Below are 19,927 nucleotides of genomic sequence, written 5' to 3'. Positions count from 1 at the left end.
TAATGAGAACAACCACGGGGTTTTCCTGAGTGTGATTGTATAAACCCATTGTGCCTAGATTTAAGTAAAATAGCAAAGCTAGACTAGAACTCCATTCTATAATATGTAATTTAGTTAAGTATGCCTGTGATGTCTTTTCTGGTCATGCGTGTAATAATATCACACTCTGTTGCGAGTGCTGAAGAAGTACTTCATGTGACAGAGTTGGAAGCAGGACTAAACATTTCATTTTCGTAACACAGTGTAAACGTCTGTCTTTTACAGAACCCTCAAGTAAACAACCTTAAACACAACACAGTTGTCATTATTCATGTGTACAACATCTGTCTGGCCACAGATTCTCATCCACATCACAGCATGTATTCTCCCCTGTGATGCAGCGAGGGAGGAAATGGCATGCATGTCACAACCATTCAAAACACTCGTCTCCTGTAATATCTTCACATGCAGCATCCATTGCATGAATGGCCTCCTCCAGACTCGTACAAAGTATTGTTGACGTCATTGACCAGAAAAAGATGTGGGGCTCCAGGCACTGATGGAAGAGGCCCTACGAGTACGTCACAGTCATGCACCAAGTTTCCAGAGTGGAGGAATCACAGCAACACATTTCAACAAAGGCGGAGAGTCATTACAGGACACCGAACCTACATTGCAGGAGGCTGCTGCACCAGCAACCATCAGTGGGAACAGACCCAGAGCCTTACTGCAGAAGTGGGACAAAGCCACTGTCAAGACAGTCTCAAGTCATCAATCTGCAAGTCCCAAGTCAAGTCTTAAGTGACTTGAGACTTGACTTGGGACTTGCTGATTCACGACTTGCGAGTGACTTGATGGTGACTTCGTCCCACCTCTGCTTTACTGTCAGTTGAACAACCAGAACTGGGACCCGTACAAACACCAGCAGCTGCGCCGTAGTCCCTCTCTGGGCCGGGTCCAGATGATAATTGTACCCAAATATAATCTCAATGTAGAATTCATATTAGAATGAGTTGAAATCTTGGCTCCGGTTTGTCAGAAGTCACATGTGACACTCTTGTCCAGATTTCAACTGTTTTTTTTTTGTCTCGTTATTCCACGACAGAGCAGTGGCCGCTGAAGAAACAGATCAAAGTTGTTGTGTGTAATTTGTCCAATCACAGTATGATCAACATGATCATGACGTCTGCACTAAAACAGCCAAAATCATCTGATAATGAACAGCATCACCATCTACAGGATGTTTATTTCACGCTGTCCTGTGCATGCGTAAAAGCACAATGCACGACACATACAAAATTAAACATTTTATTATATAAAACAAAAATGTAACTCTGCAGCACATCCAGAAGAGCCTCCCTCTCTGTGTTCACCTTCTGATATTTGATCACTGAAGGCTTCACCTCCTCTCCTCAACTCCTACAGACATAAAGAGACGAGACAGGAAAGATACAGAAAAGAAGAAACAAACAAACACCTTTTATCCGGTGCATCAAAGTACCAGCTTGTAGAGCTCATCTGTCTCCCAATAATTCACTTTTAAAATATGTTAAATACCTGCTCTAATATTTATTTATCTTTCTAAATGATTTTTTAATTACCCCCAATGTGTTCACAGCATCAGACTTCAACCCCAACAAGGTCGATAAGTTAGTGGGTGGGTTAGTCCAGACCAGCCTGCTTGTGTAAATAACTCAGATGCTGTCATGTTGATATTTTTAGCAGAATTACAGAAAACAAATGAAGGGTTTCATTGAAGCTGTTGAACTGGTTGGACCAGGTCTGGAACCGTCAGATTTGGACTCTGAACTGGATGAAGGGCCGGTTCCTGGAAATCTTTTCCATTTTTAAATCTGACTGACTTTAAACAGTGAAAAGTAAAATGAAATATGGAGCGACTCACAGTCATGTTCCTGCCTCCTCAACTGAAGGATTTGGGTCACCAGAGGAAATCCTCTTCTGTATCTGAAGGTTGTACAGATACAAGATACGCTTCTTCTCCCTCTTGATTGATAGATAGATAGATAGATAGATAGATAGATAGATAGATAGATAGATAGATAGATAGATAGATAGATAGATAGATAGATAGATAGATAGATAGATAGATAGATAGATAGATAGATAGATAGATAGATAGATAGATAGATAGATAGATAGGAGGTCATTATAATAAAACTCTCACTCACACAAACTACCACAATAATTTGACAAGATCCAAGGTCACCATTGTTAAATTAAGAGCGCTCACTCTGACATAGAAGACATGGTTTGAATTGAGACAATTTTAAAAACTATTCCAAAAACAGATCAAATAGTTCACACTCGGCTAGTGTGTAAATACACATTGGCACATGTAAATACATTAAGTTCATGAAATGTAACATTAGCGAGCAAAACCCAGTTAGACTGTCTGATACAATATGCACAAGATAAATAAAAGTATTCCAAAAGAATAAACAGAACAAAATCTGAAATACTGGGATTAAGTTCCAAATAATAATTTATCACAGTAATTACTATATTTTCCATATTCACCTGAAAGTACCATATTTTCAAGAGTATAACTTGTTTTTTGTTTTTTACTAGTTTGGGAGGTCTTGCAACTTATACTCTGTACAATTTATAATTAATACACGTGGAAGAAAACTTTGGACAGCTGTTTGATAAAGTTACACTGGTGTGGTTACACGTGGTCTGCGGTTGTGAGGCTGGTTGGATGTACTGCCAAATTCTCTGAAACGCCTTTGAAGACGGCTTATGGTAGAGAAATGAACATTCAATACATGAGCAACAGCTCTGGTTGACATTCCTGCTGTCAGCATGCAAATTGCACGCTCCCTCAAATCTTGCGAAATCTGTGGCATTGTGCTGTGTGATAAAACTGCACCTTTCAGAGTGGCCTTTTATTGTGGGCAGTCTAAGGCACACCTGTGCACTAATCATGGTGTCTAATCAGCATCTTGATATGGCACACCTGTGAGGTGGGATGGATTATCTCAGCAAAGGAGAAGTGCTCACTATCACAGATTTAGACTGGTTTGTGAACAATATTTGAGGGAAATGGTGATATTGTGTATGTGGAAAAAGTTTTAGATCTTTGAGTTCATCTCATACAAAATGGGAGCAAAACCAAAAGTGTTGCGTTTATACTTTTGTTGAGTGTATATATAAAATTCCATGCATAATTCTAATCACTATATCAGACTTTTCAGGAATCGAAGCATTAAACAAAATAAACTCGCTAATAAAAACTAAAAGCCAAAAATAAAAAGTACACTACAACAACACACAAAACCCCTAAATTAAAAAGTTGATTATGCAGAAAAAAAATTGTCATTTCTACTTTGGTTAGATTACTCTGGAAAATATGGTTGTAACTTTTTGTTTTTTGTCTTTACCTTTGGGTGGAAGAAGGCGGCAATGACCCGTCGGAGGCGGTTGGTGTAAACCTGAAGGCAGCTGAAGAGCGCCTCGAGCAGGATGCATGCAATACAAGTCACATACACACCTGCAGAAAGAGGGGTGGGCGTGGCCACACACTCTAGGGGAAAGGGGGAGGAATGTTAGTCATTGTGTCTAAGTGACCTGCTAACAGTGTTCATTAATAATTGCTGTACTGATCAAGGCAAAAATGACAGAATGAATTAGTCAGATTTTTGTAAATGTTCTTTTCAGACAGTGTGGGTCCTGAACTCTACTGACGCCTACTGGTGAAGTTGACCATCATGAACACCTCCACTGAGGAGTTCATGATGGAATTTGCTGGGTTGGTGGCAGTTTAGCTCCAAATCAAATCAACTGATTTTCACCAAAAATCTTTGAGAAGGTTTGGAATTTTGATTTTGAAGATAGTTTTTCAGAACCCATCACTGATTTATTTTGTCAAAGTTCTGTGATCTTGTGACCTGAACCAAGTTGGTTAGTTTGACTCATTGATGGAAAGATTGCGTCTTCTTTGGTAGAGATCATACAAAATGAGTGTGACTTTTGACCTGTGACCTACTCTGGTTGTCAGTCTGGATGTTGATGTTGGAGGAACTGTTAAAAGCTGAGAAGGTTTTCCTCAAGAGGCGGGCCATCATGGAATCTCCTTCAACATTGATGTTAACTTCGTGGTTGCCTATAGAAAGATGAAGGAGGGGGCGGAGTCATTAAACACTGCTGCCTAAACGTCATTACCCAGAAATCCTCAGTGCTGTGCACGTGTGCTTACTAGTCAGGTTGAACTCATTGAAGGTGTTTCTGCTGACGATGTCCAGGACGTGGAACACAGTGAGATCAATGACCAGCAGCATGGCGACCAGCACTGAGACGTACACGACCTGGAACACGCCTGCCATCTGCCAACATGCACAAACAGCAATTTGTACTTTTAGTGCTAAATTGTACCAGTTAAACATCAGCATGTTATGTTTTGTGGACTGATACTTTTACTCACTAAACATAATGTTGGTTATTAAAGTGTGTGTTGGAAATGTTCAAAGTTCCCACTTTCAGCTTCTTTTGGTTGAAAATGGGAAATAAAGTTTTTGTAGGCAAAAAGAAAATCTCCAAATATGGTTCATGAAAAAGAAAGTGAATGGGACACAGAATGGCGCCCTCAAGTGGCGGTTTCTCTTCCATGCTGATGAACTCCAGATCAGAGCTCCCACACTGCTGTTATCATCTCCCCCACCCCCCCTCCCTCACATGAAGTCCAGACTGAACTCACCACTTCTTTCAGCTCCTCAGGATGGACTCTGGGACTCCAAGGGAAGATGAACTTCTTTCTCTCAGATGTCTTCAGAGGTAAGAGGCAGCATTTCGCCTGCACACAGACCACATGATTCTAAAAATCTGAACATCATGAGAAGACCGTTTGCAAAGACTTCTGGTGCGTTACCGCTTTCTTCCGGCGGGCATCGATCTGTCTGAAGTAGGTGGAGACATAGAAGTTATCAAAGCGAACGTCCCTCCTGTACTGTCTGACATATCCAAACGCCCTGCAGGACACGAACAAAAGAAGTGGTTTGTAGTGTGTAGGTGGATTCTAAAGCTCTTAATTGTCTCCATGAATAGTGAACTTAAGCTTAAGCTTATGTTCAAAAGTCTGGAAAAGTCTCAAAACATTCAACAATTTCATCACATTTGTCAATTTTTTCAGCAAATAATCACCTCATGCATAAAATCACGCCAAGCTTTTCAATATATTGATTTGGTGAATAACCAAATCTGTGATTTCAGTTTTTGACCACTAGGGGCCACTGCAGTAAAAGCTTCTTAATCTTACGAGGTGAAGAAGGTGATGAAAGTGAAGGACAGCAGCATCTGCAGGACATTCAGCGCCTGATCCATCTTTGTTATCAAACTGTGGAAGGAGGCGTTCAAACCATGAGAGAACTCCTCCTCCAGCAGAGCTTCGCCCAGAATCGACTGCTGATCCTGCTCCTGCAGGAGTCAAAGGACACATGCATCAAAACAATACGACTATGAATATTCACACACAAAATAAGACAAATATTTCAAGCTGGTGTTGGTGAAAAACAGATCTGACATTCCAAGATGAAGAAAACTGTCCTCACACGTCTTTGCTAATCTGATATTTTGTCATAAATTGAATTAAAAGTCTAATTTAAACAGATTTTTCACATCCAGTATGTTAAAGTTTGTGGGTGTTCACAGTTAGAATCAACGTTCAAGTGGAAAAGTCTGAATCAAAGTTGGATCATATTTACTTCTGTAACACACACACTTTTTTTTTTTTTTTTTTTTTAGGTAGATACATGCTAACTACTGAGCTACCTGGTTTAACAAACCAGTGTAGGTATTGGGCTAGGGTAATTTCAATTCAATTTTTTTTTTAATTTATTTTCATTTATATAATGCCAAATCACAACAGAGTTGCCTCCAGGCACTTCACACAGGTAAGATCTAACCTTACCAACCCCCAGAGCAAGAGTGGTAAGGAAAAACTCCCTCTGAGGAAGAAACCTCAAGCAGACCAGACTCAAAGGGGTGACCCTCTGCTTGGGCCATGCTACAGACATAAATTACAGAAACAATTCACAGAACAATTCACGGACGAATATACAAGAATTGCTGTTGGTGCACAGGACAGGAGGGTCGCCAACACAAATACAACTCCCATCTCTGGATGGAGCTGCACCTTAAACAGAGAAAAAACAGAATCAGGCATCAGAAAGACAATAAATACTGTATAATTTGCCAGCATTAATCAACAAGAAAAACAATAGGAAAAACTAAGGTGATCGCCAGCCGCTAGCCCTAAGCTTCACTAAAAGACCCAGAATTTAGGTAAAGTTGAGGCCGCGGCCCGCTCCAATTACTAATAACATGAATTAAAAGAGTAAAAAGCGTAAAACAAAACTGTACCAGTATGCTAGCCATATGAAAGGGAAAAGAAGTGCGTCTTAAGTCTGGACATGAAAGTCTCCACAGAATCTAATTGTTTTATTAACGCAGGGAGACCATTCCACAGAACAGGGGCACGATAAGATAAAGCTCTGTGACCCGCAGACTTCTTATTCACCCTAGGGACACAAAGTAGTCCTGCACCCTGAGAACGTAAAGCCCGGGCCGGTACATAAGGTTTAATTAGGTCAGCTAGGTAGAGAGGTGCCAGTCCATGAATAATTTTATAGGTTAGTAGCAGAACCTTAAAATCTGATCTCACTGGGACAGGAAGCCAGTGAAGAGACGCCAAAATGGGTGTAATGTGGTCGAACTTTCTGCTTCGTGTCAAAAGTCTGGCTGCAGCATTTTGAACCAATTGGACAGCCATAATGCTAGACTGCGGTAAACCAGAAAATAGAACATTGCAGTAGTCCAATCTAGAAGAGATGGACCCATGGATCAGGGTCTCAGCATCAGCCATAGACAGGATAGGACAAATCTTCGCTATATTTCGCAGGTGGAAGAAAGCAGTCCTAGTAATAAGAACCATCATTTCAGTCTTATCAGAGTTTAAAAGTAGGAAGTTTCTAGACATCCAACTTCTCACTGCTGCAAGGCAATCTTCTAAGGATTTTATGTCAACGAGATTACCAGCAGTTATCGGCATATATAACCGAGAATCATCTGCATAGCAGTGAAAGGTAATCCCAAAACACCGCAATATGTGCCCAAGGTAACTAGTATACAAGCTAGCATGGTCTGTTCCTGAATACTAAGTTTAGTGTATGTTTCAGGAATACATTTATACTATCTTGTTTGACAAGTGACTGCAATGTAATCAGTCACTGGAATGATTTCAACTTCAGTGAACAACATTTCTTAATAATTTAAAAAATGGTTTATGTGACATTGCTATCTATCTAGTGTCGCCACCATTTTGGATGTTGTTTACATCTTTTACTTTACAGGTCAGCTCGATAACGGTTTGTGATTTGGTGTTCACACAAACCTGTATGTCAAGTTCACCAGTGTTGGAGAAGTTTTAAAAACAAATCTGGACAACTGAAATATGTCACCAACATCTCTCTGGTTTCATTTTGCTGAACCCTCTAATGTCAGCATACTAACAAGTCAACAATGTTTTCATCAGCATTGTTCAAAAACACATGGACGTGTGGTGAAACTTTTAGATTCTGACCTCCAGGACAACCTTAGCGGTGAACTCTGTGGACAGCTGGTTGACTGAAGCATCCAGTTTATCAAACAGCTGTCCAAAGTTTTCTTCCACGGGGATTTCTTCCTTGCACCATGAAACCATCACTGACCACAAGGAGAAGGAAAGATTATTACAGTTTTTTCAACGTTAGAACCAGCATTTTCTTCAGTTTGAGAAACTGTTTTATTTTTACGTTTCAAAATATATTTAAATCTTCTGGCTCTGTCATTTAATGTGGAAACATCTCAAATTGGAAGCTTTGATTCTAATGAGCGATCTGCGGTTACAGTTCATCGTTTTATCTTTGTGAGGTGTTTAAAATCTTTTAGACAAATTGATCATACATATTTCCTGTAATGAGCATCAAGATGGAATCTGTGGCAAAGGTGTCATGTGGCCGGTGTGTGACCTTTCACCTCTCTGAACATCACATAGAAACTGGAGCTTCATCGGGGCGCAGAAGATATGGTTGAGCACAGGGACTTTGATGGCATTCACACAGTCCTGCCACCTGAGGAGGAACCAATCAGCACAGCGCTGGACACCGTACTCCACCACAGCTGAAAGCAACAACAAAACATGAAACCAGAACCAACCAATCAGAACCAACATGTCGGACAGAGTTTGGATCAGACCTGATGAGTTCGTCCAACTCAAACAGTTTCAGCAAAACACAATTAAATTACATTGACGTGAAACAACTGCATGCTGGAGTTTAGTGACTTTATCAAGGAGACTGTGACAGGCAGCCGGTCTGCTCTGTGTAAGCCAGATCCTGTCAGATCTCAGAAGCTAAGCAGTGCAGCCTCTGATTAGTACTTGGATGGTTGACCTCTTTAGAACACCAGAGGCTGTGTGTGTTTCTCCAGGTAAAAACTGGAGTTGTGTCAGGAAGGGCATCTGGCGTAAAACTTATGCCAAATAGCTATGCGGATCTGACTTTATCTGCTGTGGTGACCCCGAACAATAACAGGGGCAGCTGAACTGACAACAACATCAAGGAGACTATGACAAAACTCAGAGATGGACCCAAAAACCTTCTAGTTTCAGAATAACAAACTCGACAATCTGCACCATTGGCCCAAAGCAGTGTGTGTTCTTCACACACAACACACAGAACTCATTGTTTTCTTTTTGTTATTTCCAGCTTATAAACCATCTGCATCTGACTCAGCAAACCACAAAAGAAAGAAAATGACATTTAATGAACTCTCAGATGAAGTTTGTGTCAGACATTCTGTCTTAAAGGAAAAAAAGTTCAGTTAAAATAAAATTTAGAACAGGTTCATCAGTGACTGTGACTCAGAGAGTCAAACAGATTGATTCCAAACCAGAAGGTCACTGGGTCAAAACCCGACTGTTTCTGTGTGTCAGAGTGAAAAACGCTTCAGACTTGAGATTATTATGCTCATTGAAGTTGATTTAACACAAATTAACTGTTTAGTCGACACCACAAAATAAGATTTGATGGTTGAAATGTGCCATCAGTAAAATTAAGTGTTTTCAGATCATCATTGACCTCAAAATTGAGCTGGATGTTTAAGTTTGCAGCTTTAGCGGTTCTGCTAGAATCAGACTCACTGTCGCACTGCTTCATGGTCTTGGCGGTGAACTGTTCCTGCGTGCTGGAACCATCCTCGGCTTTGGTTATAAAGCCGTCATAGCCGTACTGAAGCAGCACCTGATCTCTGATGCTCTGAAACTTGGAGTTGACACTGTGAGCCTCATGCTGGAAATCAGCCTGTTCATCCTGAACAAAACCACAGGTGAATAATGACCTCTGACCCCAAGAGTGCATAGGATGAGTTCCACTTATGGAAAACAAAAGCGCCGGTAATGGAAGAGGCCGGAGGATTTCTGTCTCAGTTTGATGCTGCATTAAATAATGTGAGACATCAATCAATTAATTATTCTGTTGTAAGTCTGGAGTGGAGACAAAAACTTAAAAAGTTACATTTACTGGCGTGTGTGTGTGTGTGTGTGTGTGTGTGTGTGTGTGTGTGTGTGTGTGTGTGTGTGTGTGTGTGTGTGTGTGTGTCACCATCAGCTCCTGGGTGATCTTAATGAACGGTTGGATGGTGTCTCTCCACAGTAACTTGCCATTGTGGACCTGCAAGTCGAGGTTACAGCCCACAGACAGAGCGGCCAGCTGGATGTTCTTCTGGATGTTGGACACTGGTCCTGCAGGTTTATCATGGGACACAAAGACAGCACAAGTAAGCACAAAAACACATATTACAGAGTCACAATGTAAGCTCTGATGTCAGATGCCCTCCAGGTCACTAGGGGGTGGGATTAGCTGGTTTGAAGAACATTACTCAGGAGAGGAGGTATTTTTTGTCAAAAATCTCATTGGGCCTCATGTATCAAAGTTGCGCACTTGTGGCGTAAATTTATGGTGTAAATTTGAAGTACACCAAAGTTGCCGTGACATGTATCAAGCAGTGCGCACCTGCCCGTTTCCAGCGTATGCCTGACGTGACCTTGATAAATGCGGCGGGTGAAAACAATCGTAATTATAATAAACACACCCATAAATATTCATACTCCGCTTCAGACACACCCTCATTTTACGACATGGAAGCCAGGAAGACGGCAAAGAAAAAGAACTTCACCAATCACGACGCGTGCCAATAGAGCGTCAAAAGCGGCCGTTGTATCAATTGTTTTGTAGTATAATCAAAAAAGTGTTACAGTGGTCCCTCGTTAATTGCGGGAGTTACATTCTAAAAATAGTCCGTAATACGCGAAACCGTGACGTAGTCAGCGTTATTTTTTTACAATTATTATAGACGTTTTAAAGCTGTAAAAACCCTGTAAAACCACTTTATACACTTTTCTCAATCAGGCATGAACATTTTCTCACTTTTCTCTCGTGTGTAAACACTCTCAAAGTTCAAACCTTAGTAGAAAAATAAGACCAAACTGTTTTCAGGCCCAAACATTTGTTTGAGAAATAAAAATAAAACGTTTTCCTATAAATCATTATGATGGCTTTTAGAACTAACGAATTTAATTTTAACGATCAACGTACAAGGTTGGACACATAAGAAATTATTAATAGTGACTGACCAGTATTTCACAGATCGCAGCTCTTCGTCCTGGCGCTGCGCCTTTTTCCACTCACACCTGGCTGCAGGTGTCTTTTTCCGAGTGACAAACACAGTTATGAGTAGTTGTTGGTGCTCTTTTTTCTTCTGGGCGAGAAGATTCTTATAAACAGACACGCAGACCACAATACACTGTAAAAAAGGCATGCAAAATTGGAGTAAAAACTCCGCAAAACGACGAGGCCACGAAAGGTGAACCGCGTTATAGTGAGGGACCACTGTATTCTCTTTTCACATGTCAATAATTCTTGACATGTGGATATTTGCTCGCTCAATTAATAAGACACGCCTTTCTTTATTCTTAAAATGTATTTATTTATTTTATTGTGACAAACGAATGGAGACGACAACCTGATTGCAACACGGGCGAAGGGAATGACAACACTACAGTTGTAATTATCAATTTCATTGTCTAAAACGATCACACCACATAAAGTTAAGCTCAGCGCTGCTCTGGCTCCAGGCTCTGGAGAAAAAGGCGAGCAGTGCTTTCTTTGCGGTCAGCGCTGTGGCCACGGATCGTGCTCGATAGACCAACAATCCAGCAAAAGCGGGATTTGTATTGATTATTATGTAGTATAATCAGAAAAGTGTTATTTATGTGACATATGCATTGATTTGTATAATGGCACTGTTTATCATATTGATCATCTTCATTTTTATGTGGATTCCAGCGCTGGTTCATTTTGGTGTATAATTTACACCACCTCTCGACCTGGTGTATATTTTCAGCGCAGCGTACGCCAACAACCACATTGATAAATGCCAAGTGGCGCAGCCGTTTTGGCGTACACCCCATATACGCTCAAATATCGCCGTACGCACGTTGATACGAGGCCCATTGTGAGCAAAAATGTTTTGTTGATTAAAATTGCCTTTTTATTCTGTAAATTCTGGATTTGTTTAGTAGCTGCCATATTTTCTGAACTACAAGCTGTGTTATTTATTTATTTATTTTTTTACTTATGTGACTTATATGTGAAAAAACACTGCATTATTATATATGGCCACTAGATGACAGCATCATCATCATGATAAACTCCTCCTGCATTTTTTTTTTAACCAGGTTAGTCCCATTGAGATTAAGATCTCTTTTGCAAGGGAGAACTGGACAATTTTTAAGTTTCCAATTCACCTAACCTGCATGCCTTTAAATGTGGGAGGAAACTGGAGCACACGGAGGAAACCCACGCAAACACGGGGAGAAGATGCAAACTCCACACAGAAAGGCCACAGGTGGGAATCAACACCCCATGACCTTCTTGCCGTGAGGCAACAGTGCTAATCACTAATCCACCATGCTGTGTATTCTGAATGAAGTATTGTGATTCACAGTCTGAAGAAGAACTTTCTTTGTCTTAGTGACTAAGTAAATTTAAGAAATCACGTTCTCAAATTTAAAGCCCACGGTTTTGAATAAAGAGAGAATAATCCTCAATCTGTGCACGCCATTCATTGATCCAATGTAAAGTTTTTTATAGAGTACACTACACAAATACCAAATTGTCTCGGATTTATCAGTCGGTCATTGACAAATGTAATAGATGTGGGCAGTCACCAGCTAACCACACTCACATGTTTTGGGCTTGTCCCAAATTAACTATTTTTTGGACTGATATTTTTGACACACTCAGCCAGGCGTACGGTCACACTCTTTGTCCTAACCCGGTGTCTGCCATATTTGGTGTGTCTCTTGATGCCAATATTCCGAGCCCCCTGAAACGGGCCCTGTCTTTCACTACCTTGTTGGCACGGAGATTGATCCTATTTAAATGGAAACTTTCTGACCCTCCTTCACACGACCACTGGTTGAGGGATGTACTTTTAAATTTAAAATAGGAAAAGATTAGATTCTCACTCAAGGGCTCCCTCAATAAATTCAAAAAAACTTGGTTTTCATTTGTATCACTAGTGGATTCATTAATAATAACTCCAGAGGCAAATATTGGATAAAATTTTGATTGTTAGACTGGTGATACATCATTTTGTGTTTCACTTCCAATTCCTATTTTCAATCTTTTAAAATTCACAATAACTAATATAAATACTTTTAACTGCACTGGTCACCCCCTTTATATGTGTATGTTGTGTGTATGTGTGTCTCTGTGTATCTTTATGTTGCACAAGCAGGGACTGGTTCTCTGCTGTGTCTTTGTGTCTGGACCTGTTGGGCTTTGTGGATGGATGGGTGGGTGGGTATGGGGTGTGGGTTTTGACATGCCTTTCATTATTGCAATTTGTTTCTTTTTACAATTGTCAGCATGGTATGTCATATTGTTGAAAGTTCAATAAATAAAGTTGGATTAAAGAGAGAATAATAATAATTTATTTGTAAGTGTACTGGCCAGTAGAATACCACACAAATACAGCTGCAAATGATCATGCAATATTAACATTTTGAAAATGTCACTTTTCCATCTCAATCAGAAGCTCACAGTGCTTTACAACGATGTTTCAAATTCACACACAACAATGACTGGGTGCTGCCATGCAAGGCACTCAATACACACTGGACTGGAAGTAACTCAGAAATGAAGGACCTTGCCTATTGTCTGGTTTGGCTGGGGTTTAACCACTTGACCATCACGTCCCAACAGGTGGGAAAACACAGTCACTCATACTTCAAATCGCATTGTCTTTAAATAGTTTTTGAAGTCCTGTGACTTAGACTCTGATGCAACCTATATACTGGAAAATCATATGTAAATAGAACCCAGTTTTTATAGTGATTATCATTAAAGTTTAAATTCATCACACATTTAATTTATTTATGAATATTTATCAGGTTTTCATCATTTTAATGCTTGTATAATGCATTGAATGTGCCTAAAACATTTGCACAGTACTGTATTTTTTTCCCTCTTCATGACACATTTTGGACAGATGTGTCGAATACTCGACTTATCATCTGGAAACTACAGCATTTTAGACATTTTGCTGTCACTTCTCCAAAGCACTGTACAGACAGTCTGAGGAGTTCTGAGGGTCAAAACAATCACACATGCACACACACATGCACACATACACACACACACACACCAGTGTAATTCCTCACACAACAGTTGTGTACATGTGCTCACCTTTTAGTAGCACAGACAGAATGAACACCAGCAGGTATCTTCTGCCGCAGGAGCCGAGCATGCTGGGAAATGTCAGGAGGATAGAGCACCTGAAGCCAGAGGACAAAGCTCCACCCAGGATGCAGATCACTGGAACATATGTTTCCAGTAGACATTTTTTTAGTTTTTATTTATTTATTTATCAGGTACAACACACAAAAAGCAGAATGTCATAAGAAAGAAATGAGAACGATTGAAGCAGATTCAGCTACAAGTTAATTATCACCTGCAGACCCTTGAACAGGTCGACAAGAATGTAAAGAACAAGTACGACTGCAGTTCAGAAGAGAAAAATAAGATGATCTGATCAAAACATCCCCACACGTTCACTCCCACCCGACAACACAAACTGAGCACAAAACACAAATACACACACACACAAACACAAAAATGTTGGTTTTGGTGAGAAAACATTTCTCAACTGAACATTTTTCACCGGTGTACCAGTTCTGCAAATGTGCCCCAAAACAAAAACACTGAGTGAACTGGGTACAAAGTAATGTAGGGGGTCAGGATTGTTTTTTTGTTGTTTTTTTAATTGGTGTATTTTGGAAGTAGTTTTTTATGCCTCAATAATGACGCCAAAATGAAAGGGCAGATTGTGTAAAGTTCTTGTGTTGAACGTAAAAATGTGTCTGGTGTTTTTCAGAACAGAGTGTGACGTCTTACCAACAAACACGCATCCTGCTGTCAGCTTCAGGTCAAAGGTCAGAGGGAGGGTGTAGGCCACACCCAGGAACAGGACTGAGGAAAACATGGAAGACATCAACAAATGCATTTGGAGGTTTTACATGTTTCATCTATTTTTAGCTCCTCTGAGGAGAACGTAGCAGTGAGATTTTCATTTTTAGATTATTGTATAAAAATACCTGATTGTTATTTCATTTTATATTATAACACTATTAAAGCATAAAATCAAAGTGAGGTGTGTCCTTTTTACTGACTGGCAATGTTTATCTAACACTATGTCAGAGTTGTGTGCTGTCGGTGGATGTCACCTGATCCACATACTGCACCAAACAATGCTCTCAGCACATGATGGACCAGCGAGGACTCCCCTGATTTGCTGAAGAGGAAATGATGGACAACTGGAGGCATGACAGCCTCACTGACCTTCTCTAAAGCTGGAAGAGCAGAAACATAAACCTCTGCTAAGATGGCTGAAACCAAAACAGCAGCACCAACACAAAAACTGAGACAGTTTGAAGCACTTTGTGGAGATCTGGACACAGATTAGCAGTGTCATCAACATCTCTTTCTATCTCATCATCTTTTTCACCGAGTGAAGCTGTGAATAAAAGGTCTCCCCCACCGAGACATTGCCAGCTGCAGTTGGAGTACAGACACAGACAAAACACTCAGCAAAAGCTCAAGTCCAAGTTGAGCCTCATTATACACTCAGTGAAGATGGTCATCTTTGCTGAGGAAAAGGATGTTCCAAGTGTCCACCCACATGAGCCGTGTCATTTTAAACCTGGGCGTGGCCATGCAGTAGATGATCCCTCAACACCGCACCAGCCACTGCACTCCAAAGATGAGACATGTGGTCCTCTCCTGTGGTTTCTTCGTTTGTGGAGTTGAGGCTCCAAATGATTCAGACGTTCACTGACTTCTTGGACTTGGCCATCAGAAGTGTATCTACATGTGGACAAAGTGTTGAACTTGCAGAGATATTCACTTATCTTTGCAGTGACATTTGTGTCTCTGGGTCCTCAGCCTTTCAGATGGAGGTACACAGGACAAGTTCATGGCATCATGATGGCACCTTTGGTGATACCAATATCTTTGCAGGAGAATGAAGGTCCAAGTCTTTGGGTCCTGGTGCTTCTTGTCTTCCTGTGTGATTGTGAGACTTTGACACTAACGAGTGACCTAAGGCAACAGCTGGGTGTCTGGTACTTGTGTCTTCACAGGATTCTTGGGTACCTCTGGAATGATTTTCTGTTCCTCAGAGAGACTCAGATGAGGAGAATCACTTGCATTGTGAGTGAGTGTCAGCGGTGACATTGTGGACATGTGGCATCTTTCTTTGGACATGATCCAGCACCTCAGTGTTGAGGACTCCAGCAGCTGGAGAAAGTCAAGGAGGCGCCCACATGACTGGGCACCAAAGGCGCCAAAGTTCAACGGTGGGGATGGATCAGTTGTCTGGCTAGTTTACTACATAAATCCTTCTTCTCTCTGTCTTCTGCTGCTCTCTCACTCTCATCCCTCTTTTACTGACATATTCATCTCATCACTTACAAACCAACTCAATCAGTGTTACTGTGTCTGCTTCAATACACACCATCATAAACCATAAAGCAAGCACAATAAAGTCTACATTTTTTATCTCTGTTGTCTTTGTCTGTGTTGTACAAATGTACATTAAAAAGATAAATAAAATAAATATATAACACTTTCTTAACAAGTGGTACAAAAAAGGTGGATGGATTTATTTATCACTGCTCAGTGACACAAATGAATTTATTGTTAAATAATAATTAAAATTAATTGTCAAATAATAAACTTTGTGTTTCAGTTCTGCTGCTCATTTAATCCTGTAATATTTAATGATTTGATGTAAATAATAGTTTTTAGACCCAAAATGCTTGACTTTGTGTGGAGCAGAGTTTAAATGTACTTACTGCTGTGAGGAGCTTTTTGCATCTTTTCAGGCAGTAAATGAGTCCTGAGAAGCAGAAAAACTCCTCTGATTCAGTTGATCCTGTCAGATATCACAGAATATTATCCTGATCGGTACTTTTGCTGGGACACACAACAAGCTGTGAGCACGTTTGGCCGAGTAGAACTGGATCTGTGTCAGGAAGGACGTCTACTGTCAAACATCTACTGTAACAGTCAACTGCAAGGAGCGTGAGATCTTAATAACGTGTGTGCCGTCAAAGAAGTCTGCACTGTCACGACTGAACGCGGAGGGGGTGGCCAAACTGTCAATCTGTTGAGGGGGGTTGGGCCGACCTGTATAGATTGATTAATTGCTTCCCTGTAAGTCTGTACAAACCGCCGAAGCAAACTGGCGGCCATCTTACCACTCCCAAGTTATGTGGACGGCACATCTCGGCTCAACAATTTCGAGTAATAACCTAGCTGATTCTCTCATTTCCTTCTTTTTGTTCTCCAGTTAATGTATCCTTCTTCCCTCCTAATCTATGTCTGCCACGATTAGCTGTTTGAATTATTTCCTTTCTTTCTTTTAATACTTTGACACATGATCTCCTTCTATATTCTCAGTTATTGTTATTTATATTGGCGCCATATCATGAACAAAAGTGAACAAGCACAAAAGTGTATGGATAACAAGTCATAAAACAGCACTTAACTAGCTGCAGGAGAGTTGGTTTTCCCTTGCAATGACAATATTTATTGCATAGCTGAGTTTCAGCCTAATATTAGTAATAAAGCTTGTAGTAACAGCGCCCCAAGCTCCAAACTGTGCACAAGTAGACCTGATAAATGTCTTAAAATAGTTCATCCAACACAAAACTCAACATGTATCTACACACAAGCCACGCCAGTTATCACAATAATAATAATAATGATTATTATCTATGCATATATGCTGGAGGGGAGAGAATTCTTCAAATTATTGTTCATTACTTTCCATGTCAATCTTAATCAAATCAATTTTATTTATATAGCGCCAAATCACAACAAAGAGTTGCCCCAAGGCGTTTAATAATCACAGGTGAAATGTTCATCCACAGCCTTTGAACTGACGATTTGCAGTTTATAGCTGCACATGAAGTCATTTTATTTATTTATTTCAAAATCACAAACAATAAAGTTGCGTGCGCCTGGTTAAAGTTCTGTAGAAAAGACCGTTCAGGAGCGGAACATGGGAGTGGTAATGTGTTATATATACAGATCAGTGATCAGATCAGACTGTGAGACCTCAGAGATTTCTGACAAAAAATAACTCTCCATCAAACTGTCCTCATTTCATCAACAGATAGTGTCGATACAAATATGACTATTACTAATGTAGGAGAGAAATAACTGATCTGAAAGATATTTGCCTGCAATCACAGTGTTGAAAAGGTGTCCACATTTAGAATAACACAAACTTTGTCATACAGCATATTCACAGGCCCTTTCAACATGACCTTCTCACAAAAAGCGTAGTATTTGTCGTGGCAATCCTTCAGTGGTGGAAGATTGTCTCTTGGACGATTCCTGGACTGGATGGTTGAATTCTACATCCAAGGTCGATGTAGAATATTAAGAGGTTTTTATTGTCATGTGCACAGTAAAAACAGGCAGTTATACCACACAATGAAATTCTTACTCTGCTCATTCTCCCTAGAAAATTTGCATGCAGAAAGTTCACAACAGATGATTAAAAACACACACATTAGAGACATTATTAGACTGAAGAATGTATTATATACACTATTTAAGTGTACAGTTTAGGATGTGTGAATATGCAATTCATGCAGTATTGGCAATTTTGTATAATATTGTGCTGTTTTAAGCAGCATTCCTGCTGTGCAGGAGTTGTAGGGTGCATAAATAATGATAAGAGCTCTTATAATAAATTGCAGCGTCGGCTCGCAGCCGCCGCGACGCTCCGTCACAGGAAAAACACCTCTGCTGGAAGCCTTAAGGACAAGTTGGAACATCTCCAGCTGATACACAATTTGTCATATACTCACTCCACTGAAAGCCATCAAAAGCCAACTGGATTTTAACAAATGGTTATCAACACGGAGGTGTTTTTACTGTGCCGCCGCACCGCGTCGGCTGCGTCCCGACGCGCGGACCCGTCCGCACGTCTTTCATTAAAAAAAATCTCCTTTAACAGTGGAATATCCGGATAAAATGCTGAAACCGACTTCTTCTGAAACGTCTCTGTTCTCTCACGACGTCCTGGATCAATAGAGCCTGAAATGTGGAGGTTTTAAGCTTGAACAGGCTGATGACGCTGCCTGAGAGCGCTGCACGACGTCTCGCACCGTGAAAAGTCCTTAAAGCGACAGAATCACCTCAAAATCTCTCATCAGCTGTTAAAATTTTCACTGAAAACCAGCTTAATTTTTCGAACCATGTCCACTTCGATGTGTCTCACAGGTTTAGAAAAACTTTTGATCAAACAAAGCGCCAGTCTCTCAGCAACTTCTCAGACAAAGGAATTCCGACGAGGGGCTGGACGACTCCTCCCACAAGGAGTGCTCACAGGCGAATGACGTCACCGACAGGCGTGGAAAAACTCACGCATGCGCACGAGGGTTCAAGCATGTCTGACGTAAAAACATATGAATGAAATCCATATAGTTTTTGAAAAAAATAAAAAGGACCTATACTTTACAGACAGCCCTCGTAAGTTAAGTAAAACAAGAAAATGGATCAAATCTCTGCTCCAGTCTCTTCTCTTGTGTGCCTTCTGGGAAGATGTAGCTAAAATTTCACATTTTTCTTTTTACAGAAATCCTTTTCTGGTCCACTTCACCATAAACTGTATAACACTGCGACATAATAGACAAAATTGAGATTTTATTGAATTGTTGATGATGAAAATGGGTCCTATTTGCATTTATTGTCAAAACGTATAGTAACAACAACGGTTTGCATTCATGCCAATAACACTGGGCAGTCTGACGTTGGATTTTGTAATCCAAAAGTGAAAAAAGAAGTCAGCAGGTTACATCATGTTCCTTTTCTCTGGAATAATCTGACTCCTAAAACATTTTAATTCTGTTCAATGTTTTTCTACCAAGAAAAACTTTCGCTTACTACTAAGAGATTCACTGGTCGTCCGAAGGGTTCTGGGAATTACTGCCGTTTGCCATTAACTCTCGGGGGGCCGACAAACCAGTCGTATACGACGGCTGGGACCAAGCTTTACCAAATTGTAAATAACTTTTTAATGATATGAGATAGAAACATGCTGTTTTTTTTGCTGAAAAGTTAACTCCGCGGACTTTTGATCCACCGTCGGCCATCTTGGTACTCCCCATAGAAGATGTGTGATGACGTGCACAATGTGAGTGTCCAATCGGAATTAGTTCTCCGTCACATGGTTTTCCAAAATACAATGGTAGAGCAGATTTACCTGACGTGATATGGCAAAGATCGTGTTCAAGAGTGATATCTTACTAGTTGGCCCA

At 40.4% G+C, this 19,927-nt stretch overlaps 1 protein-coding gene across 1 annotated transcript; it reads right to left on the bottom strand.

Moving 5' to 3' along the window:
- Positions 1-1,209: 1,209 nt before the first annotated feature.
- Positions 1,210-15,235, bottom strand: dcst1 (DC-STAMP domain containing 1). Its single transcript, XM_034186055.1, has 16 exons — positions 15,217-15,235; positions 14,819-14,980; positions 14,490-14,564; positions 13,782-13,910; positions 9,633-9,772; positions 9,173-9,341; positions 8,008-8,151; positions 7,574-7,695; positions 5,252-5,409; positions 4,865-4,964; positions 4,694-4,789; positions 4,196-4,322; positions 3,986-4,102; positions 3,381-3,523; positions 1,883-1,983; positions 1,210-1,398 (listed from the first exon to the last, which is right to left on the bottom strand). Exons 1-15 carry the CDS (start codon positions 15,233-15,235, stop codon positions 1,885-1,887), a joined length of 1,800 nt encoding a protein of 599 aa, XP_034041946.1. The 3' UTR covers positions 1,210-1,398; positions 1,883-1,884.
- Between the last annotated feature and the right edge of the window lie 4,692 nt (positions 15,236-19,927).

Source organism: Thalassophryne amazonica, chromosome 14, assembly GCF_902500255.1.
Source record: "Thalassophryne amazonica chromosome 14, fThaAma1.1, whole genome shotgun sequence".
NCBI classification, from domain to species: Eukaryota; Metazoa; Chordata; class Actinopteri; order Batrachoidiformes; family Batrachoididae; genus Thalassophryne; species Thalassophryne amazonica.
The sequence above is the reverse complement of the archived record's forward strand: the minus strand, read 5'-3'. Positions and strand labels throughout refer to the sequence as shown.